The sequence below is a fragment of the Oryx dammah genome, unplaced genomic scaffold, assembly GCF_014754425.2.
Source record: "Oryx dammah isolate SB20612 unplaced genomic scaffold, SCBI_Odam_1.1 HiC_scaffold_12, whole genome shotgun sequence".
In the NCBI taxonomy this organism is placed as follows: domain Eukaryota; kingdom Metazoa; phylum Chordata; class Mammalia; order Artiodactyla; family Bovidae; genus Oryx; species Oryx dammah.
This window is the reverse complement of record NW_024070196.1, coordinates 52,043,522-52,071,281: the sequence shown is the minus strand read 5'-3', so window position 1 is coordinate 52,071,281 and position 27,760 is coordinate 52,043,522. Positions and strand designations below refer to the sequence as shown.

The 27,760-nt window shown below is 60.6% G+C and overlaps 1 protein-coding gene across 1 annotated transcript; it reads left to right on the top strand.

The window, feature by feature from the left end:
- Positions 1-801: 801 nt before the first annotated feature.
- HIP1R (huntingtin interacting protein 1 related) lies at positions 802-27,650 on the top strand. The gene is made up of 32 exons (XM_040250651.1): positions 802-981; positions 15,298-15,361; positions 15,739-15,881; positions 16,154-16,210; positions 17,233-17,313; positions 17,652-17,728; positions 17,961-18,022; positions 19,653-19,793; positions 20,473-20,530; positions 20,650-20,725; positions 20,900-21,040; positions 21,129-21,190; positions 21,387-21,459; positions 21,552-21,735; positions 21,828-21,916; positions 21,999-22,115; positions 22,197-22,298; positions 22,525-22,719; positions 22,948-23,095; positions 23,210-23,296; positions 23,607-23,714; positions 23,848-23,984; positions 24,221-24,331; positions 24,529-24,587; positions 24,805-24,835; positions 24,920-24,982; positions 25,353-25,453; positions 25,585-25,690; positions 25,781-25,904; positions 25,984-26,045; positions 26,154-26,357; positions 26,612-27,650. The coding sequence occupies exons 1-32, from the start codon at positions 889-891 to the stop codon at positions 26,654-26,656; spliced, it is 3,201 nt and encodes a 1,066-aa protein (XP_040106585.1). The 5' UTR covers positions 802-888; the 3' UTR covers positions 26,657-27,650.
- The last annotated feature ends 110 nt before the right edge of the window (positions 27,651-27,760 follow it).

Here is a 27,760-nt window from a genome sequence, read left to right as displayed (position 1 = left end):
TGGAGAATCCCATGGAGAAAGGAGCCTAACGGGCCTCAGTCCATAGGGTCCTGCAGAGTCGGACACGACAGAGCGTGCACACATGCAGTTACGTTAGAGATGCACAGAGTGGACAGCCCAATTTTATGCCTTTGACACATGAAGAGAGTCCCTTGGACTGCAAGGAGATCCAACCAGTCCATCCTAAAGGAAATCAGTCCTGAGTATTCATTGGAAGGACTGATGCTGAAACTGAAACTCCAATGCTTTGTCCACCTGATGCTAAGAGATGACTCATTTGAAAAGACCCTGATGCTGGGAAAGATTGAAGGTGGGAGGAGAAGGAGATGACAGAGGATGAGATGGTTGGATGGCATCACCGACTTAATGGACATGAGTTTGAGTAAACTCCGGGAGTTGGTGAAGGACAGGGTGGCCTGGCGTGCTGCAGTCCATGAGGTCGCAAAGAGTCGGAGACGACTGACCGACTGAACTGAACTGACACGTAAAAGTAATAGAGAGGCCTGTTTAAAATGAAAGAAAAAGTGTCTAGATGTGCTCCCCTTGGTCAGGTTTCATTGAGGCCAGGTTTCCTCCAGTTAACCAGATCTTGGCCTGGTGCGGACAGGGCTCAGTGAGTCGGGGCGGAGTCTGTGTGTGCAGACGGAGGAGAGACTGGTGTTTCCGCTCGCAGACTTGAGGCGTGGAGGAGCTGGGGGCCCCCCGGGGCCGCAGCCTGTGCCAGCCACCCCACCGGGGCGGGGCCGGGGGCGGGGCGATAGCAAAGCTCCTCCCCCAAAGGGCGGGCGTTGCCGTGCGGCGGGCGGCCTCGCGGTGCCTAGGCTTGGGCGGCCGGCCTGGGTCGCTCAGTCGCGCGGAGCCCGGCCCGGGAGCGCAGGCGGCGGCAGGATGAACAGCATCAAGAATGTGCCGGCGCGGGTGCTGAACCGCAGGCCTGGCCACAGCCTGGAGGCCGAGCGCGAGCAGTTCGACAAGACCCAGGCGAGCGGCGGGGCCGCGGGCGGGCGGGCTGGCGGACGGCGCCCTCTCCCCTTCCCCTCACACACGTCCCTCGAGCCCGGCCTGCGCCCGTCCCCGGGGCGCCCCAGCCCCCTCGCTCCCTGCCTCTTGGGTTCCCTTGGCAGCATCTCGGTCACGGCCACCCCAGCTCCCCGGCCTCCGCCGCCCCGGGCGCAGGTGAACCGGAAGCGCGCGCCGGCGCCCGGGCCGGAGGCGGCGCGGGGGGCTGGGGTGGCCGGGACTGAGATGCCGCCGGGGACTGAGACGCAACTGAGGGGCCCGAGACGCAACTGAGGGGCCCAGGTGGCCCGGGAACCGGCCAGGTGTTCAGGGACTGAGATGCGGTCGGGGGCCGAGATGGCCAGGGGACAGCGGTGTCCAGGGACCGAGAGGCGGCCGGGGACCTCGGGTGCCCAGGGACCGAGAGGCGGCTGGAGACCTCAGATGGCCAGGGCACCAAAGTGTCCAGGGACTGAGGCGGCCGGGGACCGAGGTGGCGGAAAGGGATCCAGCTGGAGGGGGCCGAGACGCCGCGGTGGGCCAGGTGGGTCAAGGTACGTTCCGGGCCCGGGTGCGTCCAGCCCGGGTTGGCCCGAGTGGACTTCTCCACCCTGGCCGCGCAGCGCCGCCCCTCCCGGGCTCCGGCCACCTTTTTCCACGCCTTAAAAGAATGCCCCCCTCTTCGGAGAAGCAATGCATTTCCTTCAAGGAAACTCAGTGCTTCCTTTCCTCCTGAGTTGTTTTCCAGGGCCGCACAATATCTTATTATCTGCTGGGTGAAAAGTTTCACGTATGTAGCCAGACTTGTTTGCCCGAGCCATTGGCCCACATATAAACAGGTTCACACCCCCTTATTAAATGCCGGCGCCTGACAGAAACTTCCTAGGGTTCCCTTCCTGCACTTCCCACGCTCAGGCATCTCTTCCTCAGGGTGGCCTATCCTGGGAAGGTTATTTTAAAAATGAAACAATGACAGGGGGTATTAGTCCGTGTGTTCCTGCTGAGACCACACTGATGAGGGCGTTGGTGTTTCTGGTTTTCTGTTCCTTTTTATTTTACAAACACTGAGGTGGTGTTCTGCCTGGGTGGGGGTGAGGGGAGCTTACTTGTTTATTTGCTAAAGTAAGTCAACCAGGACTGACACAACAGAAAGCTTTTCTTTAGACATAAGCAGTGGACTTCCCTGGCAGTCCAGTGGTTAAGACTGTGCCCCGCAGGCAGAGGGCAGGGGTTCCATCCCTGGTTGGAGGACTAAGATCCTCCAAGAGTAGGCCAGAAAAAGAAAGGAGCTAAAAGGACCGAACTGACCCCTGTCTGAAGCCAGGTGGTGACATTTGTGTCTGCCATTATTAGTAAGGTTCTCCCTGTCTCTCCCTATAGGAGCAACAACTTCTGAGGTGTCTTTCAAATCAAGTTAGTACATGCAGCCTACAACAACTTTCGCTTTGAAGTAAGAGGAAATGCAGAGGAAACAGCTAACCTTTGTGCTTGAGATTAACAAGGAAAATGATAATAAAACCTTGGCTCTAGGAAAGCCTAGTGCTGAACCAACCTAGCCACAAATTATTAATTTATCCTTGTGATCATCACCATCCGGCCCCTGGTATATTTTCAGCCCAGATAGCCCATCATAAAAACAAATGTGGCATTTAATTTAAAGTCATTAATGCATAATTAACTGTGCCAGGAACTTGCAGAAGGATGGGGAGAAAAATCTAATAGGCAGAGAGAATCTGGATGTTGTCAGATGTTATTCATTCTCTGATTTTTAGTTTCTTTCACGCTTTTGAGAAGGTATAAAGAGGCCGGATTGCTACGTAGAGGAGATGAAATTAAAGGGCCGAGTTCATTGATCTTACTCTTAAATTGTGATAAATCAAGGGCAGGCTTCCCGAATGTCAAAGAGAATCCCTGATACAGCACCGCATATTTTGATGGTTGGTTTGGTAAACAAGAGGGTGTTTTGTTCTTGCTGCTTGGTTTTTTCTCAGATGCTGAGAGGGTTACTTATCATGAATAATTCTTTCTAATAGGTGAATCTCATAGGCTTTACCCATTCCAGGGCTTTTTTTTTTTTTCTAGAAAGATGGAGTTCAGGTTCACTGTCTAGATTTGTCTTCAAAATGACTTACTGAGAGATGCAGGAATAAGGTTTTGTGCACAGTTAATATTTAATTAGATCGCTCCCAGAAATATCTAGTGAGCTGCTAGCCAGGCCCCATTGGAGGAAAGGACACAGAGAGCCGAAGCTGCTGCTTACAGGTCTCCTTCTGAACAGAAAATAATGCATCCAGCCCTCGGACACTCCTTGCCTTCGGGATGCACTGTCCGGGTCTCCTCGTTGACCACAGCACCCTGTAGAGCACAGGGGCATTTTGGCTTCCTTAGAACACATGTCCCCACTGTCCTGCCAGCCTCGCTATTCCTCCTGGGCTTATGGGTCAAGAAGAGGAAAAATGTGACTGACCACACCCTGTTTTGCAAAAGGGTTTCTAACCCCGCCCAGGTCAGGAAAGTGGAGGGAGGGCAGTCCTGCATCCTTCACGTTGCGGGTACTCATGGTTGTTACGTGATGTCAGTGTGTGAGTGCCTGTATATTAATCCCCAGGGCGCCATGCAGAAAGCTGGTCTATTCTTCCCCAAGACTTTATGGTCCCTTTGGTGATAAAGCCCCTTTTTAAAATGGAAGTGACAAAACTGTATTGGCTTTTTGTTGTTGTAGTATTCTGAATACAGAATACTGTGGAATACAGCATCCCCGTGTTCTGAACATGAAAATCACCTGTCTTGTTTCAAAGACGGTGCGATATCACCGAAAGTTGGTGCACCTGTGTCCCTGGGCAAGGTGCTTAACTCCTGTTTCCTGGTCTGTAAAAATAGAGATAATTCCATCTACTTCCTTGGGCTGTTTCAAGGTCTAGAAATGATGGGGTGGGCTAAAGAGGCTCCCTGCCCCACACCAAAGATGTCCATGTCCTAATTCCTAGAACCCATGAATATCTTAGCAGTCCTGGGTAAGAAAATGCTAATCAGAGGACCTTAAAAATAGGGGGCATGGCCTGGGCTAGCCAGGTGGTCCCAGTGTAATTACAGGACCTTTAAATGTGGAAGAGGTCACGGGGAGGTCAGGGTGATGTGTGGTGAGGGGGATGCCATGGGACATTGCTGGCTTTAAAGCTGAAGGAGTGTGAGTGTCCTCTAGAAGCTGAAAAAGGCCAAGAGATGGATTTTTTCACAGAACTTCTAGAAAGAAGCACAGCCCTGCAAGCACCTTGATTTCAGCCCCTAAGATCCATTTTGGACTTCTGACCTCCAGAACTGTAAGATGATACGTTTGTGTTGTTTTAAACCACTGAGCCCACTGTGGTCATTTGTTAACAGGAGCAATAGGCAGAGAACACCATCAGAGTGCAAAACATGTAGTATGGAGCTCTGAAAGTGGTCAGCGATAGCTTTCTTTCTCCCTGCTCCCACTTCCCCAGAAAGCTTTACAATTTGAGAACTATTTCAGACCTTCCACTAGCGAGGAGACCCATCTTTGAGGCCTAGCATGGGTGACGGCTCAGCAGACGGGAGGCCTAGAAATGCTAAACCCCAGCTTGTTTTCTTCACTTGTCTATGAGCACATTGGCTATCTGGGCCTCTGTTTCCCATGCAGGAAATGGAATCAGAGCCCAAAAGCTTCTTTAAGGTCAGGACGAGAGAGGGGCCCCACTGCTCAGTGAGCCGCGCCGGGTGGGGAAGAAGAGCATCACACCTGGGTGGGAGGGTCAGGAGTTAGGGGCTTTCTGGGAGGGGTGGGAGCTGTGGAGGGGGAGCAGCAGGCGGTAAGCTGATCATAAGTTCAGTTTTTCAGGTCAGTGACATATTGCCTCTGTGGAAATGAAATCTTATAAAGATTAACATTTATTGACACTTAGGGCTTCTCACCCTGGCTTGTCCAGTAGAGACAGAATAGCCACCTGTATCATTTTTAGATTACTTAGCCACCCTAAAGACATAAACAGGTGAGATTCATTTTCATCGTATATTTTATTTAGCCCAGTGTATCCAAACTATGGGGGTCAGCAGTAAAGAGTCTGCCTGCAACGCAGGGACAAGGGATCGATCCCTGGGTCAGGAAGATCCCCTGGAGAAGGGAGTGAGAGCCCGCTCCCGAACTCGTGCCTGGATAATCCATGGACAGAGAAGACTGGCGGGCTGCAGTCCATGGGGGCCACAAAGAGTCGGACATGCCTGAGCACACACATCCAAAATACAACGATCCCAACACGTAATCACTGTGGAAATTATGAATGGGGTATTTTACATTCTTTTCCTCCCACTGAGTCTTCAGACTCGTTTTGTGTTTGATTCAGCACATCTCAATTTGGGCTCACATTTCAGGCACTCAGTAACGTGGCCAGCAGCTGCTGGATTGGTTGACTGGGTGTTAGAATCATCTGGGGGCGTTTTTACACTTGGTCAGTGTCTAAATCCTGGTGACTGGGAGTGATTTGACTTGGATTGGAGTCCTGGGCACATGGTCTATTAAAGTTCCCTAGCCAGGAATTCTGTAGAACCTCAGTATCAAAGGCAAGCCCCAGCACACGGACAGGTGTTTGGGCACTAAGTTCCTGGCTTGAAGGCCGTTCCCAGATTGGCAGTAGTCTTTTGGACTTCTGATTTCTTCTGTCCTGACTTGCCGACCCTTGAGTGTCATCACCCGTCTCTGCTGGGCAGGCAGACTTACACACTCTCCCTTTTAAAAAACACTTTATAGTTGATTTACAATGTCTAATTTCTGTTGTACAGCCAAGTGACTCAGTTATACATATATATACAGTCTTTTCACATTCTTCTCCACTGTGGTTTATCGCAGGAATATAGTTCCCTGTGCTATAGGGTAGGACCTTGTTGCCCATCCATCCTGTGTGTACTAGTTTGCATCTGCTAACCCCAAACTCCGAGTCCTTCCCTCCCCTGGTCACCCACCCCCTTGGCAATCACAAATCTGTTCTCTATGTTGTAAGTCTGTCTTTGGTGTGTCGCTGAGTTCACTTGGGCCATATTTTAGATTCCGCGTATAAGTGACATCATAGGGTCTTTCTGACTCATCTCGCTTAGTGTGATCATTTCTAGGTCCCTCCGTGTTGCTGCGAATGGTGTGATTCGTTCTTTTAGTGGCTGTGTTATATTCCATTGTGTATAGGTACCGCCTCTTTATTCATCCACCCGTTGATGGATAGGTTGTTTCCATGCCTTGGCTGTTGTAAGTAATTATACATGCTCCCTTTCTGTCTTCAGTATTCCTTATAGATACTGTGGTATTACAACACTGTAAGTCACCAACCCCTTTCTGGGCCTTATTTAAATGTTTATTTAAAAAAAGTTCCCCCACCTCCGAGTCTGGGAGGAAACCTCAACCATATGGTGGAAGTCAGAAAGCCCCCAGTTCCACCCACGTCTGTTGGCTCCCGGAAGCCTGGGGCAAGGGAAGGGGCCTGGCACCCAGCGCAGGCTGGTTGAAAGGCTAATGAGAGGTGAGCCCGAGGTTTTCTGAAAAGGAAGGGAGAACCAACCCGGCTCATAACCCCCACGGGACGCTGCCCGCAAAGCCACACCTGAGCTGCCCTAGCAACAGTGGCCTTCCTCCCCGGCCCCCAGGGGTGGGCCAGCTGGGGTGGGTGGGGGGTGGCGAGCCGTGCCCTTCCTTCCAATGATGCTGCTGTTTCACGCCCCTGAGACACCCTCCACCTGGTCCTGCCCCATCAGCCCGCTTGGTGATGCTCAGGACAGCTGCTGACTTCCGGGCTCCTGTGGTTTCCCCCCAGGATCCCCCTGGGCTGCCCACGTGTCTAGTGACCTCTTGGTCCAGGCTGGGGTGAGGCTGCGGCTGCTCACCCTTCCCCTTCCACCTTTGCTGTGCGTTTGTCCTATGACACGTTCACGAGGGACCACTGACTGTGTCTGTTGGCTTGGTTCTGGTGCCCTGAGATGTGTCTCCTCCGAGGGTGTTCACTTTGGTGAAGGAGGTGGGAGATGGACAGGGGGGCTGTGGCAGAGCTATCTGAGAGTGGGGCTCTGTGCCTCAGTTACCCCATCTGCAAAATGGAGCTAATCCTAGCGCCCGAGTCATGGTGTAGGTATGAGGATTTGCGGGACGACCCAGCGCCTGGTGCAGAGCCAGTGCTGGACCAAGCAGCTGTTGGCCATTAGGCTGTGCATTGGAACGCAGGCTGGACCAAAGAGATAGAAGTAGCGCCCTCCTGGCTTCTGTCCCTGTGTCCCCAGGTGAGCCTCTGTAAGTGGGGAGCTGGGGCTGTCTGTGAGGGCTGCCACGGGAAGGTAGGGAGCCACCTGCTCCTGGCAGGGCGATCCTGCCGTGCCACCTTCTCAGGTATGGCAGGCCCTGTTCCTGGGTGACGCTGTCCCCTGGAAGATGCCCCGGGGGACGCTCCAGAGAGGTCAGGGGAGGCCAGCTGGGACTTCTTGGCAGAAAGGCCTGCCCTCCTGACCTTGCCCCCAGGTCAGCGTCCCATTTGTGAATGAAACCCGCCTGGGCACTGAGTCCCGCTGCGCAAGGTGGAAACTCTTTGGAATCGAGTCTAGGCCTGCTTAGCTGGGTGGGGGGGACAGGGAAACCCAGCCAGCTAACCTGAGCCGGGTCCCAGAGAGCGTTTGCCAGGAGCGCCTCTGCCAGCCAGGCTGACAGCAATACCCTTCCCCCGCTCCACCTGGCTCCAGGGTGGACTCAAATATCACCTTGCTTGCAAAGCCTTCCTGTGCTGCCCTAGTTCTCGCGATGCTATCCCCACTTGCTTCCCAGTCTCCCTGCAGCCAAACCAGCAGGACTGGGCGGACCTGAGGCTGGGCGTATGTTTGGATCCAGAGTCACTCGAGGAGAGATCGCATTGCCTCCCTCCCAGCCCCTAAGCACCACCCCCTGAACCCCGGGGTCCTCAGGCAGGACACCTTTGACTCCTCCTGTGTCCTGGCACCGAGGAGTGCCCGCTCGGGACCCGCTCGGCAAGTGTGCGCCGAATGAATGGGTGCCCTGGGGACCCGTGGTCTCCCTTTGATGCTGCTGCTTGGTGAAGCCTAAAAGGCCCTGGCACCCACTGCGGGGAAAGACTGAGCCCTTGGAGAAAAGTTTAGTAGAGGCGGGGTTGTTTTTCCTCCTGCTGAAACAAACACAATCTCAAATTGCAATAGGTTCTCCCGCCAGAGAGTGACTCAGCCCCGTAGCTTGTGGGCCAGACAGGTCTGGGGAGTGATGTCAGCAGGGCCCAGGAAGGAGCCTGCCCGGGGCTGGCTCCCGGTCCATCCTGGAGGTGGGACTCGGGCCACGTCCTCCTCCTACCACTTCCTCCTCATGTGTCACCTGCAGAGCCCGGGGGTGGGGGGGGGAGGTGGCGGTGCCCAACCCCGCTGAGCCCCTTCCTGGGGTATGGGAGGAGCCCGCCTGGGGCTCATGCCCTCCCCTCCCCCATCCAGTTTCATAAGGCCATATGATTGAGGGGCCTGGACCAAGCAGGGCCGGGGGGGGGGGGGGGGGGTGGCGGGAATGGAGGGAACAGACGGTTGAATGGGCAGGACGGTGTTGCTCCACCGACTTCCCATCTGCTGAAATGACCAAGCTGCCGACCTCTGACCCTGAGTTCCCACCGCTTTGCCTGTGACAACATCCAACCGCCTCTCCGGCTACAGAAATCCTGTTTGCTTTCATCAATGGCCATTGAGGTGGCAAAAGCATTTGAATGCGGTCTCTCTTTGCTCTTTGGAAACACTGAAGCAGGATAACCCACCTCTGCCAGCCCCCGTGCCCTGGCTCTTTGAAGGATGTTTGGTCCCTGCCAAGTGCCACCATGAAGCATCAAGATAACAGGACAAGGAAGATTAAGTCTGATTCATTTCAGGGTTGGGTTTAAAAATAGAAATGGTTTTATAGTTGCCTTTGGTATTTAGTGGTTAAATCATTAGCTGGGGAAAGAGACACACACACTACCTTGAATTTAACCAGCACTTACTTTTGAAAGAGCTTTTGTTCATTCAAGTTTTCACTCTTTCACTCATCCAATAAAGATTTATTGACTGCAAGTTTGAGGACTAGAGGTACAGCAGGGAGCAACCAGGTTCCTCATGCCAAGTTCAAGTTCAGGGGTGGGAGGTAGAATAAATGGTAAACATATGGTTTCAGAGAATAAATATCCTGGGTGAAAGTAACTGAGAGAGTGCTATCTGTGTGGAGGAGGGGGCTGCTCTAGAGAGGGGGGTTGGAGGAAAATTCCTAGGAGGAGCATCTTAGATCAGAGCAGGGTGACCCCAGAAGCACCGCTGGGCCTGGGGGTGGGACCAGACTTGCCCTGTTTGAGGACCAGAAGGAAGGCAGTGTGGCTAGAACAAAGCAAGATGTCCCACCCCTCCCAGAGGATGTCCTACATCTTCGTATGTGTTTGTGTCCTCAAAGACCCAAGGGTTTTTTATTCTTGCTTCCCAGATGGGAAAGGGGAGGTTTCTAAAGTGGAGGTTCCCCAGTGAGTCAGGGTGCATGGGCCTGGGGTCTCCGGGCCAGGGTGCTGCGGGTGGCTGTGGTGGAGCCGGGCAAGCTGACCTGTATTTGTCCCCATTCACGTGGGCTCCTGGGGAAGGGGTCTCCCCGAGTCTGCATTCCTCTTCTGTGCAGAGCCCCCCACAGCCTGGCTGGGAGGTCAGACCTCACAGAGAACAGTCAGGGCTGCAGCCTCTGCGGTCACTGGGCTCTGACTCCTCACTGGGGTTTCCAGAACAGTGGTTCTGTGAGCTGTTGCATGCCCCCTATGCCTGGTGTGCAGTCCCATGGCGATGGGGCGGGCGGGGGGGCTTCTGTCTCGAGTCCACAGAAGGTGTCCAGGTGGCAAGCCTCTGGGCAATATCACCTGTGGGGTCTACTCCCTAACCCCCGCCCCGCCTCACCGGGTCCCCTCTCCTGACCACACAGAGATGCTCCCTCTGTGTTCCTGGGGGTCACCCGTCCAGGGCCAAGTGTGCCTGGAGGTTCTGTCCACCCTGGTCCTGGGGTTGTCGCCCCGGGCTTGACTCCCAGGCCTCTGCTGGCACCAGACGGGGTTTTATTTGACAAACAAGAACGAGACTGTTCTGGAATCAGGGCAGGTGTTTCCTGGGGTCCCACAGACCCAACGGAGCCCACGTAAGAGGCCTTCCTAGAGGTCCCCAGCCCCACAGTCAGACAAGAGCCAGCCCAGGAGGAGCCGGAGGGAGCCAAAATGAAGCCTTGGTCAGGCAGCCTTCCTTGCCTGCAGGAATGGGGAGCCTTGGGGGACCCCCCACCCCGAGCTCCTTGCCACCACCCAGTTGCTGTTATTGCCTGTGGTTTGCAAAAATCCCAGATCCAGAATCCGCATCATGACTTGGGGTCAGGCCAGGTCCTCCCTGGGTGACAGCAGGTCCTGGGGAGCTGGGTCCCTGCAGTGGGACGGAGGGGCCAGAAGGACGTGTGGGCCCCCAGCCCCTCCTGCTGTGAGACCCAGGACCAGCGGTGTCTAAGGGGACCATCTGCAGAGCCAGCAGCCTGGGTCCCAGTGCTGCCCAGCTACCCTGGGGACTGCTTGCCCTGGGTTAGCAGGGAGGGGCACGGGAGGTTTGTCTGGGGGGACGGTGCCTGGAGTAGCGCCTAGTGGGGCTTGGGTGCTGGGGCTGCGTTTCCTCATTATGACCTTGAGCAAGTGACTTAACCTTCTCGAGCTCTGATTTCTTTATCCACCTGCTTCCAGGGTTACTCAGGAGACTAAATGAGATAATGCTGGTGAGGTGCTCGGCACGGTGCCTGGCACATGGCTGAACTTGATAAAAATAATTTTATTAGTCATTTATTGAGGCCAGCTAGCTGGCCCTTCGGCATGAAGTATGCCTCCTGCAAGCTTCCCTGGGGCCAGCAATTCCAGGTGTGTCTCCAGAGCCTGCTGGAGGCCTCCCAGCCCTCAGCCTGGTCCCCGCTGTCGGAGGGGCAGGCTCCTTGATGCGAGGTGGTCCCTGGGCCTAAGCTTGGAGTTCTCCAGCAGAGAAGGAGCAGCCGTGGTATGAATGCTTGGGACGTGGTGTAGTCACCCAGCCTCAGGGTCCAAGAAGGACCCTGCCTGCCCTCCCCTGTCTCTGCAGACCCCCCTCAGCTCCTTCCCCCAGAGTCCCCCTGCCACCACCCGGCATATCTGGGGGTCTCACAGACCCACCATTCCTGCTCTTGTCTTGCTCTCCCACCCTGGTTCAGAAGTGGGCACAGCTGCTCCCTGCCCCACCCCATCCCCAGCCACTCAAAGACTGAGTGGGAAGTCAGATAAACAGACCCCCAGGATGGTCGCCACCCGCCCCTTGCCACTCCCCCCCCCACCCCCCGCTCCCTGGACCTTCTCTCCAGTTTGGGCTCTTCTATCTCCACACCCAGTGAAAAAGTGAAAGTGTTAGTCACTCAGTCATGGCCAACTCTTTGGGACCCCATGGACTGTATGTAGCCCACCGGGCTCCTCTGTCCATGGGATTCTCCAGGATACTACAGTAGGTTGCTGTTCTCCTTCTCCAGGGGATCTTCCCGACTTACGGATTGAACCCATGTCTCCTGCACTGGCAGGCGGGTTCTTTATCACTTGCGCCACCTGGGAAGCAGGTCTCCACACCCAGGCTCCTAATCAACCCATTCTGCTTAAAGTTCCTCCTGTCTCCTGGACGGAAAGGCTCTCTCCATGGCAGTTGATCTGCCCGTCCCAAGAGATTATACTCTGTTGGCAGAACTGCCCTGCTTGATGGACCAGGGCGGAAGGCAGCCTCTTTCAGTCCCCGGTGCCCCTCTGACTGCCCCCTACCCCTCGGTCTCCCCGCAGGCACCGGGGGACTGGTGGAGGACGCCGTGTTGTGTGGGCAGGACCGGGTGTCGTAGTCAGAGCCGCCCTGGACTGGAAGCCCGGGAGCAGAGCCATGGCGGAGTCGGCCGGCCCAGATTCCTGGGCTGAGGAAAGGAACCCCGGTGTGCCCCACCCCCCCGATTCTGCGGCACATGCAGGACAGTCCAGGGAGGCGACGGGCACCCTGGGGCCTGCTGTCCTGTCCTGGGACGGGGCTTGGCTGCCACCCCTGGCAGGAACAGCAGGCCTGTGAGCATCCACAGACCCCCTCTGTGTGAGCGCTGAGCCTCCTTGGGAGGCTTCCCGGCCCACACATCTGCCGCCTGCACACAACGGGGCCTGTTCCCGCCGGGAGGGACCCTGTTCCCGCAGCCGGTGGCGCGGGCGGCACCAGGAGGCGGGGTTGCGGGGGGGGGGAGGGGAGGGGCCTGGCGCCCAGACCGCCGTGGGTGACTCTCGCTGGGTCCCCAGAGCCTCCCTCGCTGCCTCTGGAAACCTTCCATGTGCACCCCACGGCACTGACATGGACTCAGGGGAAGGGAGGTGGGGGTTGCTGAGCACGTGGAGAAGCATAAATCAGGGGAGACTGAAGCAGGGCAGTGGGAGGAAGGGGACCCGCGAGCCGACTCCCCAGAGGGAAGGCCAGGTGCGCTTCCTGGGGGGCCAGGCCCAGCCACGAGAGGGCACTTACATCTGGACTGACGCTGCGGGAGGGCGGGGTGGTGGGCCCTGCTCCCGGCTCCGCTGCTGGGCCCCAGCCCGCCCACTCGGGCAGGGTGGGTCTCTGCTGCAGGCCAAGGGAAGAGGAGTGGCGGGGGCGGGGTGGGGGGCGGCCTCCAGGAGGGAGGGGTGTCCGCACGCCCCCTTCCTGGGTCTGGGGTCGGGCCCCAGGACAGTGGGAGGGCAGAGCGCCTGCTGAGCCTGACTGCAGGTGACATTTTGGCATCCCCCGGCCTTCGGGGCAGCCTGCTTTGCACGTGTGGCCCTCCTCTGTGCTGGCCCATGGTCTTGCGGGCCAGGTGGCAGTCGTCAGAGACAGCTCAAGTGTCAGGGCAGCTGGGGGATGGGGTTATACACCCCAGAGACGGGCCCACTCCCACCTTACGGGCTGGTGTGCCCACCCCTGCCAGCTCTCTACCTGTGCTGGAAGGAGGGGCCTGGGAGCTGGACCGCAGGATCGTTAGGACACAGCCAGACCTGCCTGTGCCCTTATTAGCTGTACAGATACCCAAGCTCCCGGAGCCTCAGTTTCCTCATCAGGAAAGTGGGCTCACACCCACTGGGAGCGTGTTGCCTGGACCTGGCGCAGGGGAGTGCCCAGGCGTTTCTGGCTGTTGATCTCCGTCCTCAGCCTCTGGGCCGAGTTCTCTGCCCGGTAGGGCGTGATGTTGGCAGGCCAGCAGCGGTACACCGGGCCGGCTCCTCTCACAGTTAATGCCTGTGGATCGCGGGCAGGCGCCGGGGCCTCGGGGAGGCGGAGCTGGCAGAGGACCAGCAAACATGGAACAGATGGCCAGGGAGCCTTCCGTGTCTGGCTCGCCGAGGCTTCTCACGTAAGGGGAGCCAGACCCGGCCTGTGTCCTCTCAGGACCCTGGTCCACAGCGAGGCCACAGCCGTGCCCCCAGCCTGGCCCTTGATGCCGGGGGAGCCGCCCCCCCGGGGCCCAGCATGCTGTGTGCCACTGCCCAGCTTTCCCCGAGCCCCCAAGAACGGCCACAATGGGTGCTATGTGTGAAAGGAGGTCAGCCGGCCTGGCTGGGGTGGGCACGAGGGGCCTGGCCAGCCCAGCCCCAGCCGCTCCCAGGTCCGGGAGCCGGAGCAGAAAGCACGGCCGTGGCTCTTGGGGTTGCTCTCCTCGCAGAGCAGGCCTCCAGTCGGTCACAGCAGGACCACAGATGAGTGAGATTGCCTCGCGCCTGGCAGCACCAGGTCCTGTTGTCCCCTCTCCAAAGGTGGAGAGCAGAGTGGCCTCCGGGTTAGAAAAAAAGGAAGCACCCGCTGCCCCTCAGGGCTCTCTCTCCATCCTGTCTTGCTCCCACCACAGCTGGGCCCACTCCAGACAAGTCGGGGCAGGACCGGGCTGCAGGGGGAGCAGGGACCCCCTTGCCCAGCCTCGAGAGCTCCCTGGACGGCCTGGGGCCGCACTTGTAGGGGACTTGGGAGAATCGCTGAGCTGGAGAGGTGTCTGCACTGGTCAGGGACCCCGTCCCGACCCTCCTGCCAACCAGCAGCTCTTCTCACTCGATCCACAAGCTCAGGGCTAGGTGGGTGGACAGAGGCTTACAAGACCTGCCACCAGGTGGAGAATTAAAACATATGAATGAGCAAGCCCAGGGCCAGTGGTGGTTCCTGGGTGAGTGGGGTGGGCGTGACAGTCAGTACCCCAAGTGTTTGGTGAGGGAGCAGTCATATCCAGGAAGCCTTCTTAGAAGAGGAGGCATTGAGCTCAGGGGGACAAGACTCCAGCAGGTGGAGGTGGGAGGGGACCTGAGACTGCCACCTTGCTCGGAGCCTGAGTCAGGGCAGCACGTATGCTAGGTGGGTCCCCCTTCCTGCCACCCCTGTGGGTTGCAGTCACTGTTTGGGTCAGTGGGGCTGGGAGCTGAGTCAGGACTCGCCCACCCAGGATGCGCGCAGACAAGCCATGGGACCTGGTGTCTCCTGGTTTTCCACGTAGTGGCTGTGGGGGCCTTGTCTCTCTAGGCCAGGCCCCGGGGTAAAGTGGGGGTGACATGCATCTCCTGGTGGAGTCCTGGAAGGCTCAGGCCACACCAGTCTCTCTGAGAAGCGGGACCCATGGAAGCTGTCAGGAGGGGACTGGCCTTGCCCCCAGGGCCCCAGGGGGCCACACCTTCTGAGGAGAAGGAACCGCCTGCAGTTTTCAGATCAGAGTTGTTCTCCTGCAGCACAAGCTGGCCCTTGTCCTTATTTCCCAGACTCCAGATGCTCTCAGTGGCGGCGGCATCGAGCGTTAGTTGTAGTTTGAGCTGCACGTATCAAGTGAAAGAAAAGTCCCGAGTGGTCTGGTTTGCTTAGGTTAGAGAATTTCTCTTTTTAAATCATATTTATTTAATTTTTGGCTGCGTCGGGTCTTAGTTGTGGCAGGCAGGATCTCGCCTTGTGGCTCACAGGCTCAGTAGTTGCAGTGGGCAGGCTTAGTTGCCCCGTGGCATGGGGAATCTTAGTTCCCAGACAGGGATCGAACCCTCGTCCCTGGCATTGGAAGGTGCCGGAGATTCTTCACCACTGGACCACCAGGGAAGTCCCTCAGAATTTCTGTTCTCCCGTCATCTCTACCCTCGCCTTTAACCAGTGGGAAGGATCCATCCTGTCTGTGTGTCGCCCCCTTCCCCCGTTGGCTGCTCTCTCCCGGGAAGGCTGCCGGGTGGGTCTCTGACCTCCGTCTTCTCTGTCCCCTTCCAGGCCATTAGCATCAGCAAAGCCATCAACACCCAGGAGGCCCCCGTGAAAGAGAAGCACGCCCGGCGTATCCTCTCTTCGGGCCGGCCGTTCCTCTGGGCCCCTGGGGGAGGCGGGAGTGTGAGGCGCACATTGGGGAGACGGATTTGGGGAGCAGTGGGTGCTGCGGACGGCCTGGTGCGAGCCTCGCTCGGCCCCTTCCAGACTCTGAGTCCTGCCTGGGGGCGGCCACCTATTGTCTTGGGCCATTGGGCCCAGCATGGGATGTGGGGCACGACCCGTGCCCTTGCTTGGCTGAGAACCACAGTGCTCAGTAGGGGGGCGGGGAGGGGGCAGGTGGCCCGCCACCCTCATCTCTGCAGTCAGTCGCCTGCTCAGCTGCACCCACTGAGCCCTCACCCACGCTGGGGGCCCTGCCGCATGCACTTGACCTTGACCTGGAAGGCATCATCCTGGGCACTCACCATGAGAAGGGGGCCTTCACCTTCTGGTCCTACGCCATCGGGCTGCCGCTGCCCAGCAGCGCCATCCTCAGCTGGAAGTTCTGCCACGTGCTCCACAAGGTCCTCCGGGACGGGCACCCCAATGTGAGTAGCTGCTGCCTGCTGGCCCAGGGGCCCCGGCCCTCCGTCTGCCGCCCCCCACTCCCGTGAGCACCCCCAAGCCGCGTCCTCTGAAGCGAGTGAGGGACTGTCCCCGAGTCTGGGTCCCTCAGCTCTGGGCTGGTTGCTCGTCCTGCCTGCTGCCCTCTCCCTCCGTCCTGCCTCGAGGGAGCAAGTGTCACCCCCTGCCCCCAACCCCATCCCCCGGAAGGCACCGGCTCCTTCAGCCTTCCCCCTTTGTCCCCACCTCGGGGCAGGTGCTACACGACTGCCAGCGGTACCGGAGCAACATTCGGGAGATCGGAGACCTGTGGGTAGGTGCGGGGAGTGGCCGCGGGGGCCTGGGGGCACTGCTGTGCTGCTTGGCACATGGGGCCTGGGGAACGGAGTCCCGGTGGTGGTGTCCTCCTCCCAGCAGAGTCAGAGCCATGTTCTCAGGGGCCACGGTGGGGGAGGAGAGAGTCAGTGCCTGAACCTGAGCCTTGCTCTTAAGACCTGGCACAGGACGCCCCAAACGCGCCGCTGATGGGCCCTCCAGCTCCAGAATTCAGCCCTTCAGTCCCTGGAGGTAGAGTGCCCCTTGCTGAGTCCGGGTGAGGGGTGCAGACTCTGGGCCCCGCAGGACCGTCGGCAGCTGTTGAATCTTGGGAATCTGCGTTTTCAGCAGGCTCCCCAAAATTCTCATCCACAGTTAGGTCTCAGAGCCCCCAGGAACATGTTTTCTATCTGGGTCCGCTCCGCAATCAGGAATCAGGGGCGTCCCCCAGGCAGAGAGAGGGCCCCTGGCCTTATTTGTCCTCCAGGAGCATGGCTAGGGCTGCATCAGCCATGCAGGGGGCCAGGCAGGCCTCTGGAACTGACCAACCTGCAGTGGGGAGGCCCCTAGAAGGAAAACAGCGTCCCTGGAGCCATCTGCAGACGTGGGCCCAGCTGCTGTGGCCGCAGGGGACGTGGTGTTGGGAGGAGGCGGCGGGGAGGGTGTGTGTACACACCCATCGGAATGTAGCTCCCTGGCTGCCACCAGCATTTTAATAAAGTGTCCCAGCTCAGAACTGGCCTCTTGCCTGGACAAAGAGCTCTTTTGTCACAAGAGTCTCTCTGGCAAGACCGATAAGGAGAGAGCAATAGGCAGGGAGGGAGCTGGCAGAGAAACTCCTCGGGGAAAGAAGATTGGCCACCTCTGGTGGGCTGAGTGGTGTTTGTTGAATGAATAAGTGACTGGGTGGGTGGGTGCAGGACCGACATCCCACTCGTGGCCTTGCATCTTGCAGCCTCGGTTTCCTTGCTGGGCCCGCGGGGTTCCCGGGCACATCCTTACCCGGGGCTTTCTCCGCAGGGCCACTTGCACGACCGATACGGGCAGCTGGTGAATATTTACACCAAACTCTTGCTGACCAAGATCTCCTTTCATCTCAAGGTAGCTTCCTCAGGAGAGTCTGGGGCTTTTCCCCCTGCTCCACCACCACAACATCGAGGAGGGTGGGGTCTGTCCTGTCCCCGCCTGCCCCTGGGGGACACTCCGTACAGACGGCAGGGAAGTCAGAAGGCCCGGGGCGGTTCCCAACGTGGGGCTCCGGCTGGACCTCCCGTCCTCTCCGCCTCCGTGTCCGCAAGCAGTGCCTGGGGCAGGTGGTGGCTCCACAGACTGGGGTCGGGGGGCTGCTTCTCCGGCCCCTTCCCTTCCTCAGAGACTGGAAGCTGCACTGGGCCAGAGCCGAGGGGGGCTGAGGTTGCGTGGGGGTGTCCTCTCCGCAGCACCCGCAGTTCCCTGCAGGCCTGGAGGTGACAGACGAGGTGCTGGAGAAGGCGGCTGGGACCGACATCAACAACATGTGAGTCCCCTGGCTCCCCGGGGTGGGGGTCGTGCCCTGTCCCAGGGCCGAAGGTCACGTGTGCCCAGGAGATGAGGCTGAAGCTAAAGGGATGGGCTCACGCGGAACTGGGTGTTTCGGCTGAAGGACCGCCCTCTGGGTATCCATGCGAGGGTGTGGCCACAAGCATCCCTCCCGCCTAGGGAGGCACCCCCTGCATCCCCCCCACCAGCTCTTCCTCCTTCCCCTGTAGCTTCCAGCTCACCGTGGAGATGTTCGATTACATGGACTGCGAGCTGAAGCTCTCTGAATCAGGTGAGCCACCGGGGGGACCTCGGATGTGTAGTCCTGGGTCATGGGGCCTCCAGGTGCCCCCAAAGTGCCGGGAGGAGAGGCCATTTCACCCCTGCAGGATGCCAGGGCCCCGGTGGGCATGTCCAGGGCATGGTCTGGCAGAAGGAGCCCCACTCTGTTGGCCCCGAGGTAGGAGAGGGGAGGGAATGGTGGGGGGACCCCAGGAGCCATGTCTTCAGGTTTCCGACCACCTCCTACCCAGGGCAGTTGGTTTGGGACAGTCCCACCCGTTCTCTGCCGTGAAAGGCCTCTGAATCACTTCAGATCTCCCTGCCCAGGAACACAGCAGCCGTAGGACAGGAAATCTCAGCACCGCCCCCCCCCTTTTCCCGCCACCGGGGCTGCAGAGGTGACGGTTTTGAGTGGCGGCTTTGAAATAACTTGTGGGTGACTCGGCCCGCTCCATAGGAGAGTGAGAGGCAGATGCTTTTTTAAGGGGAAGCCAGAAGTTAGAAAGAGTGGGTCCGGGCAGCCTCTTGGCGCCAGTGTCTGGACCCTGCCCAGGTCGGGGGCAGCTGTCCGGAGGTGTGCCTCTCCCTGAGGGCACCCCCACCCCATGTGCCAGCATCTCCTGGAGAAACAGCATGAGGGGGAATGGGCATTCCCCACCCTGAGCTTTCTAACAGCCCCAAATGGAAACGTCCTGAACGCCCCCCAGATGAGAAGTGACTGCATTGTGTTTTAAAACCCCAAATCGTATTTTACGTGTATTTAGATTTTTTTTTACAAGGAAAACATACTTGGCGTGACATGTAACTAAGAATTAAGGTTTAAGTGGGTGTTGTGCCTTCCTCCTCGGCCCTTCCCTCCTGGGCGTCCTCGTATCACCCTGTAGGTTTGCAGGTTGGCCCCACCCCAGGCAAGGCGAAAGCAGGCCCGGGTTAGGGGCCACCCGTCTGGAACAGTGTCCCCCATGGGCGGCCCTGGGTGTCACCTACTCACGTCTCTCCCTGCCCCAGAGAGGGCCCCAGCCTGGGGCAGCAGTATGTCTGTCTCTTTCCCTCCTGCTTGGTCCATCGGATGAAAGGATGATTCTCAGGGGCAGGGAAGATTGACCCCGGGTGCAAGTGAGGTTTTGGGGTCCCTTGGGGTTTGCAGGACCACATCCTGAATCTCCTGCTATGAGACTGGCCAAGCCCAGGCTGTTCCACATCTGCGCAACCTTAGGTGTCTCAGATTCAGAGTGAGGGGAGAGCCTGTGGGTACAGGACTGTCGAAGTCACCCGGATCCTCGGGCCTGCTGCCTGGAGGCTCTCAGGAGACGAGAGTTGCTGGCCGAGCTGAGCTGGGGTTCGTGTGCCCCCGCCTTGCTGTCACCCTCATTGGTGGGAGGCTGGGCCTCAGTCTGCAGCAGCTTCAGCACCTGGGGTCCATCCTCGCCTCGAGGAGCGCACCAGTTCCCGAGAGCCTGGGGTCAAGTCCCACTGCCCAGCAGGACTGGTTGAGGCCAGGAACCCAGGCCCTTGCCCTGTCTTCGGGTGACGGCCTGCTGTCCTCACCATGGTCATCCCTACTCCTGTGACCGGAATAGGCTCCACACTGGTGTCTCCTGGTCCCCCGTTCAGGCTCCTCCCGCCCCTCTTTTCTGCAGTTTTCCGGCAGCTCAACACGGCCATCGCCGTGTCCCAGATGTCCTCAGGCCAGTGCCGCCTGGCCCCCCTCATCCAGGTCATCCAGGACTGCAGCCACCTCTACCACTACACGGTCAAGCTCATGTTCAAGCTGCACTCCTGTGAGTCCCCGTGCCCCCGACCCTGCCTGCCTCGGCCCTGCGGGTCAGCCGAAGCCCCAGAGGGCTGTGCTGACAGCCTGTGTTAGGGATGGGAATTGAGCAATCTTTAAGATATTCATTTATTATTTATAAATATTTATTATTTGTATATTATTTATATAATGAGTAATAAGCCCATTACCCATTAATAGAAATAACATATTTGTTATGGGAAAAAAAAATCACTATTTTCCAAAACAGATTTAGCAGAGAGAGCTGCAGAGATTTACATGTTTGCAGTTCTCTTGACCGCCTGGCCTCAGAGGCCGCAGTGGGGCTTCTGTGCCGCTGGGGAGGCCCAGGGGGTCCTGTGGTGGCTCTTTAGTGTTCAGAAGGGTCTGTGCGCTGTTCCACCGTCAGCCGTGGGCAGGCTCCAGTCCTGAGGCACCAGCAGAGCCTGGCGGGCAGTGGGCTGTGGTTGAGGTTCCGCCCATCCTTCGCTCACTCAGTTGAAAGCCTGACCCCCTCACAAGGGCCCCTGGGGCCTCCTGATGGTGGGTGGGAGCCAACCAGGTGGCAGGAGGTCTTGTCTCTAGTCTCCGATGGTTTCTAGAAGGGGGAGGAGCGAGGATGGGGCCACCCTTTGAAGTCTCAGAGCGGCGAGCAGAGAGGAAGCCCCCTTTAACCTTGCTGCCCCCAGGTCTCCCAGCGGACACCCTGCAAGGTCACAGGGACCGGTTCCACGAGCAGTTTCACAGGTGCCGGCCCGGGCGGGGTTGAGGATGGCAAGGACGGGGCTCCTCGGCTCTGGCCGCAGCGCGCTGGGGCTGCGGGCCGGGTCCTGGCTCCTGACCTCCCGCCTCCCTCCCTCCCGCAGCCTCAGGAACTTCTTCCGCAGAGCCTCGGACATGCTCTACTTCAAGCGGCTCATCCAGATCCCCCGGCTGCCCGAGGTACCTGCGCCCTCCAGCGGCCGCCGCCGGAGCTGCAGCCCTCCCTGTCCCTGCACTGGGGTTGGCGGGGGTGGGGGTGGGGGGGACCTGTGGCTGGGGGGGTCGGCAGAGGGAGGGGCTTCCTGGTGGTTGGGGCGGGGAGCGCCCCGCAGCTTTAACTCACTGCCTCTGCAGGGACCCCCCAACTTCCTGCGGGCCTCGGCGCTGGCCGAGCACATCAAGCCGGTGGTGGTGATCCCCGAGGAGGCCCCCGAGGACGAAGAACCTGAGAACCTCATTGAGATCAGCACGGGGCCCCCGGCGGGGGAGCCAGCGGTGAGCGGCGCCCCCTCCCTTCCTCCTCCCTCGGTCTCCTGGGGAAGTCGGGCGGAATTCACCAAGCAAGCATTGTTGCCCGTGGCAGGTGGTGGCGGACCTCTTCGAGCAGACCTTTGGACCCCCCAATGGCTCCGTGAAGGATGACAGGTGAGGGCCTGGGGAGCCGGTGGGGATGGGGAACAATAGCCTTCAGGGAGCTGTGATCCTGAAAGACCACGGGTGGGGGGCACAAGCAGGAGATGCCCAAATCCACTGAAGATAAGACCGGTGCCTGTGCCCCCATCCCCCGAGGGCCCTGGGTGACTGAGCTTGAGCATCAGGGCCCGCTGACCTCTGTCCCCAGAGACCTCCAGATCGAGGCCTTGAAGCGGGAGGTGGAGATGCTCCGCAGCGAGCTGGACAAGATCAAGCTAGAGGTGAGGGGCACGGGCAGTGGGGCTGGGCCCAGGGCTGGCCGGCCTGCGGGCCCCACACCCACACCCACGCCCACGCCCCTCCTGCCACCCAGGCCCAGCGGTTCATCGCGCAGCTGAAGGGCCAGGTGAACGCGCTGGAGGCTGAGCTGGAGGAGCAGCGGAAGCAGAAGCAGAAGGCCCTGGTGGATAACGAGCAGCTCCGCCATGAGCTGGCCCAGTTGCGCGCCGCCCAAGTGGAGGGCGAGCGGAACCAGGGGCTGCGAGAGGAGGCCGAGAGTATGTGGGCAGGGCCGGGGGCGGGGGGCAGACGAGGGGAGCTGTTCCTGAGTTGGGGGGGGTCATGGCCACGGCCTCTTCGGTCCCCACAGAGAAGGCCAGCGCTACGGAGGCCCGCTACAACAAGCTGAAGGAAAAGCACAGCGAGCTCATCAACACGCATGCCGAGCTGCTCAGGAAGGTAGGCCTGTACACAGAGGGGCGCGAGAGGAGCCCCGAGCGTGGCAGAGCCTGAACCAAACCCGACTGGTCTGTCTGTGCAGAACGCGGACACGGCCAAGCAGCTGACCGTGACGCAGCAGAGCCAGGAGGAGGTGGCGCGGGTGAAGGAGCAGCTGGCCTTCCAGGTGGAGCAGGTGAAGCGGGAGTCAGAGATGAAGGTACGTCTCAGAGCCCCCGCCCCCACCATGCCCAGAGCACCCCCCCATCTCCACTGTAACATCCTGTCCCACTGCGTCCAGCTGGAAGAGCAGAGTGACCAGCTGGAGAAGCTCAAGAGGGAGCTGGAGGCCAAGGCGGGAGAGCTGGTGCGCGTGCAGGAGGCACTGAGCCGCACGGAGCAGGTGTGGGGCCTCCCCGGCTGGGGGCACGGGGTTGGTTCAGAGGGGCCCTTGGTTTGGGGTGCAGCTGGGACCAGCACCAGGGGACACTCGGGAAGCGGGATCTGGTCCTCGCTTGGCTCTCAGTCCCTGCCCCCCAGTCTCGTGGGCCCCTAGCAACTGTCTGTGAATTCAGGTGGGGATAGGGCGGGCAGGCATCTGGAAGCCCACTCATGCCGGGTGTTCACAGAGCGGGTCGGAGCTGAGCTCCAGGCTGGACGCACTGAGTGCGGACAGGGACGAGCTAAGCAGGGTCGTGCGGCAGCGCGAGGCTGACCTGCTGGCGGCCCAGAGTCTGGCTCGGGAGAAGGAGGCGGCGCTGAGCCAGGAGCAGCAGCGCAGCTCCCGGGAGAGGGACGAGCTGCAGGGGCGGCTGGCGGATAAGGTAGGAGAAGGTAGCGGGGCTCGCCCTCCCTGTGTGATGGCTGCGTGGGGACAGGAGCCCCTTTTAGCACTCAGCTGGCTGCCCTGCTCTGGCAGGAGCCACCCAGGCACTGAGAGGTGGAGCAGGGCCTCTCTCCAGAGCCCCCTCCCCAACGAGGGTTTTAGGGGGCACCTGGCTAGCTGACCTGGCTGGGATCTCAGCCACCCCTCTGTCTCCCCCGCCCTCCAGGAGTCTCAGGAGCAGGGGCTGCAGCAGAGGCTGCTGGACGAGCAGTTTGCCATGCTCCGGGCTACTGCCGTGGAAGCCAAACGCATCCTGCAGGACGCGGTGGGCAAGCTGGACGACCCCCTGCACCTGCGCTGCACCAGCTCCCCAGGTAGGGCCGCCTGCCTGCCCACTGTCCCTCCCCCCCTACACCCTGAGAGAGGTGGGCTGGGTGCTGGGGCCTCAGCCCAGGCCCCACCCCTGACCCGGCCTCCTTGTCTGGCAGACTACCTAGTGAGCAGGGCCCAGGCCGCCCTGGACGCGGTGAGCGCCCTGGAGAAGGGCCACGCCCAGTACCTGACCTCCAGGGCAGGTGAGTGCCACGGGCATGGGCCCGAGACTGGGCGGCACAGAGGCCACAGGCTGTGGTGCCCACCAGCCATTGCTGCCTGTGGGCTGCCTCTTCAGGGAGCCACACCCTGGAGCCCACCCACCCTCTGGGCCTGGGGTCCCACAGACCCCAGTTTGGTTCTTGCTCTGCTGCTTTGTAGCTCCGTGACCTGGGCCTGCCCCACTCCCCACCACACTCTGGGAGCTAGGCTGCTGGGCCCTTGGGCAGGGGAGGCAGCACCAGGCCTGGCTCCGAGGCAGCAGCGTTAGGGTGTGTCATCCTCCCCGAGCAGACGCCTCCGGCCTCGTGGCGGCCCTGACCCGGTTCTCGCACCTGGCTGCAGACACCATCGTCCACGGCAGCGCCACCTCCCACCTGGCCCCCACCGACCCTGCTGACCGTAAGTGGGCCCGGCGCGCGTTACACGTGGTCCTTGTGGACCTGGGAAGGGGGTGGCTGCAGAGAGGTCCTGGTGTCAGGCCAGGCTGGGGTCGTCCAGGGTTCCCCCCTTACAGCCCTCTCCTCCGCCCCAGGCCTGATCGACACCTGCAGGGAGTGTGGAGCCCGGGCACTGGAGCTCGTGGGGCAGCTGCAGGAACAGCGGGCCCTGCTGCAGGCCCAGCCTGGCCTGGTGCGGACCTCCCTGCAGGGCATCCTCCAGCTGGGCCAGGTGAGGTGGGCAGCGGAGCGTAGGCCAGGGTCAGAGGAGGGCAGTGGAACTGGGGTCCACAGTTTCTCCGCATCTCCTTCCAGCTTGGGCTGAGCCAAGGGCTCACGTGCAGGGCCTGCCGCTGCGGGGCACAGGTTGGGGAAAGAACACTGCCCCAGGCTGGCCCCCAGGCTCTGCAGGGCAGCCGGGGTGGAATCCATCCACCCTGCCTGACTCCCGGATGCCTCGTCCCCTAGGAGCTGAAGCCCAAGAGCCTGGACGTGTGTCAGGAGGAGCTCGGGGCTATGGTGGACAAGGAGATGGCGGCCACGTCCGCAGCCATCGAGGATGCAGTGCGGAGGATCGAGGTGAGGACCGGGGGCTGGGGCAGGAGCCCCAGGGCCGCCTCCCTCTGCGGGAGCGCCCGATGGCCTCTGCAGGTCAGAGGTGAGGGGCGGCCGAGGCTCTGTGGCTGGTGGGGTGGTGGGGGCTGGCCAGCGCCGGTGTGCCCCTTCGAGGAATGCTGCCCTCCTCCCAGCCCACTCAAAGCTCTTGTTGGGTGTAGGACATGATGAACCAGGCCCGCCATGCCAGCTCTGGGGTGAAGCTGGAGGTGAACGAGAGGTGAGCCCCACTTGTGCCTCCCAGTCTCCCCGGGGCGGGCACCTTAGTTTTCCCGGATCTGGGGAGGTGGGTCATGCCCCCTGACTGCACACCCCACCCTGCGGCCCCACCTGCTGTGCGCCCACGAGGCTGGGCCGAGCTCCCTGGCCCCCCGTGGCTTCCAGGGCCACAGTGCAGACCCTTTTCCCTCGCTCCCCGTCCCTCCTGCTCCTCCCAGGATCCTCAACTCCTGCACAGATTTGATGAAGGTGAGTGGCCGGCTGAGACCCAGGCTGGGCGGCTCTGTACCGGGCAGGGCCGCCCAAGGGTGACTTGTGTCTTGATCTTGGCAGGCCATCCGGCTCCTGGTGACAACATCCACCAGCCTGCAGAAGGAAATCGTGGAGAGTGGCAGGGTGAGCTGGGCTGCTGGTGGGATGGGGCATCCCTGGCTGGGCCAGGTGGGGCCCCCTCCTTAGTGGGCAGGCTGCACAGCTCGGCCATCGAGGATAGATTCCTGCAAGGGGCCTGACCCCAGAGCCCTCTTTGTCCCAAATCACCCCGTGGTTTAAGATTCCCCCCAGGGCTCCTTTTGGGCGTGAGACCCCTGCAGTGTGCAGAGTGGCGGCAGCTGGCCCTCCCCCAGGGCCTGCAGCGTGCCTGGGAACCACAGCCCAGGGGTGCGCCCCTGTGGCTGGGTGAGGGGAGAAGGGCTCACTCCTGGGGATCTGGTGTCCCCCCAGTGACATCCTTGACTGGTCCGCCCTGTCGTCCTGTCACCACTAGGGGGCAGCCACGCAGCAGGAATTTTATGCCAAGAATTCAAGGTGGACGGAAGGCCTGATCTCTGCCTCCAAGGCCGTGGGCTGGGGAGCCACCCAACTGGTGTATGTTGCCCCAGGTCTGGGGGTGGGGTGGAGGGAGCAGGGTGGGGGTGCTCAGGGTTTGGGGAGGGGGCGTGGGGGTGCCCGGCTGTCCAGGGGGTTGGAGACCCAGGCCCCGCCCGCTCTGCCCCCAGGGAGTCAGCGGACAAGGTGGTGCTGCACACGGGCAAGTACGAGGAGCTCATCGTCTGCTCGCACGAGATCGCGGCCAGCACAGCCCAGCTGGTGGCGGCCTCTAAGGTGAGGCTCCCCGGGAGACTGACCGCGGGGCGGTGGCGCACGTGGTGGGCCCATCCCTGAGCCGTCCCCGCCCCCCCCCACGCCCCCCAGGTGAAGGCCGACAAGCACAGCCCCCACCTGAGTCGCCTGCAGGAGTGCTCACGCACCGTCAATGAGATGGCCGCCAACGTGGTGGCCTCCACCAAGTCGGGCCAGGAGCAGGTCGAGGACAGAGGTGGGCGCTGGGTTCCTCGTGGGTTGGGGTCGGGGTGGGGAAGGCATGCAGACGCTGACCCACCCCGCTCTGCCCTCAGACACCATGGACTTCTCCGGCCTCTCCCTCATCAAGCTGAAGAAGCAGGAGATGGAGACCCAGGTAGCTGCCCTCCCGCCTCTGACCCCTTCCCGTCCCCCTTCCGCCCCCGCCCCGTCCCCTCTCCCTGGGGCAAGGCCCAGCCTGCTGAGCTGCTGTGTGGGGCTGCAGGTGCGGGCCCTGGAGCTGGAGAAGACGCTGGAGGTGGAGCGTGTGCGGCTCGGGGAGCTGCGGAGGCAGCACTACCTGCTGGCAGGGGCCGTGGGGGCACCGGGTGAGGAGGAGCCCAGCCAGCCCAGCGCCGCCCCCCGCAGCGGGACCAAGAAGCCGCCCTTGGCCCAGAAGCCCAGCGTGGCCCCAAGGCAGGACCACCAGGTGCCCGGCCGGTGGGGGGTGACGGGAGGGGCCCTGGGGTGCTGTCCTGGCCTCTGCTCCCGGGTCCGTGGGGTGCTGGCCCTTGGGGATAGTCAGACACCACTGGGTGGGAGCAGACACACTGCCCAGCACCCCGGGGAGCACGGCAGGGGCCCAGGGCTCATCCTGCAGGAGGTGCAGGGGGGCCCTGACCCAGGGTGTGTCCTGCACTCCCGGCGGTGGCCATTGAGCCCCCTCACCTTTGACTCTTGCAGCTTGACAAGAAGGATGCCGGCTACACAGCTCAAGTCGTGAACTAAGCCCCCTCCAAGGGGTCTGGCGGGGAGGCTGACGGGAGACCTGGGCCTCATGGCTGAGGCGCCTCTGAGAGGCCCGGCTGCCCCCCAGGTGCCCAAGCCCCTGGCCCCCAGCCCTCGCTGAGGGCTGACCACGCGCCCAGGACTAACCGAGGCTGTCCTGGATGAGAGCCTGTTTATCTGCAACAGGGACCGCTGAGAGCAGCCAGGCCCCAGCGGCCTGAGCCACAGCTCCTCGGGAAATACACAGAGTGTTTCGAATATTCTGAGCTAGACCTTTTGTTGAGTTTGTGTTCAGCACGCTGGAAGACAGGGCGGCTCCCTGCCCTCTGGACCTGCGGTCTGAGGTTAGAGATGAACGACACACAGTCCGTGCTGGCTGCTGGGGATGGGTGAGAGGTCACTTGTTTGTAGCCCTCTTGGGGTGTGGGCTCCAGGCAGACAGGACTGGTATGGCCCCAGGCAAAGCAGGATCGGGTATCACCCCTTTCTCCCTGGGCCTCGCCCTAGGGCGTCAGTGACGGGGCGCGCCCAGCACAGGGAGGTGACCTTTACCTGGGAGAGGTAGGCCCCGCGCCCACTGGCCACAGGTGCTGCCATCCTCCCGGAGTGTGCGGTGACCCTCCTCCTTCCTGTTCTTCGCTCCCCGTATCTGCCGGCCCTGCCTGGGAGCCCTCTTCCCTTGCCCACCACCTTCCTCCCTTTGGCGTGCCCACCCCTGGGAGGCTTCTAGCCTTCCTGGAGGCCTCCCCAGCTCAGCCACACAAGGCCCAGAAGCCAGGAGCCACCTGCCCACTCTGTGGATCAAAAGTACCTCCTGCTCCCCGGGAAGGGAAGCGTTTGGATGAGCGTGCTCCCCTGCCAACCCCCTCCTCCTAGGAAAGGGGGAGATCCCAGGTCTGAGAGGAGCATGAGGAGCAGCTTGGTTTGCTCTGCGTGTAGTTATCTCCTTGTACTGAAGGGTCCTACTGGCAATAAAACGCACTGACTGTTGTCACCCTTGGCCCCCGTGAGGGGCCGCGTCTGGTGCTTCATTTCTCTGCGGCCAGGAAGCTCGGGAGGGAAGGGGCCCCCTGAGTCTGTGCAGTGGAGCACTGCGGGCTACAG

Coding starts and splice junctions, on each gene's coding strand:
- HIP1R (XM_040250651.1), top strand. CDS start 889: ATGAACAGCATCAAGAATGTGCCGGCGCGGGTGCTGAACCGCAGGCCT. Junction 17,314..17,651: donor AGATCTCCTTTCATCTCAAG/GTAGCTTCCTCA, acceptor TCCTCTCCGCAG/CACCCGCAGTTCCCTGCAGG. Junction 25,905..25,983: donor GGAGCAGGTCGAGGACAGAG/GTGGGCGCTGGG, acceptor CTCTGCCCTCAG/ACACCATGGACTTCTCCGGC.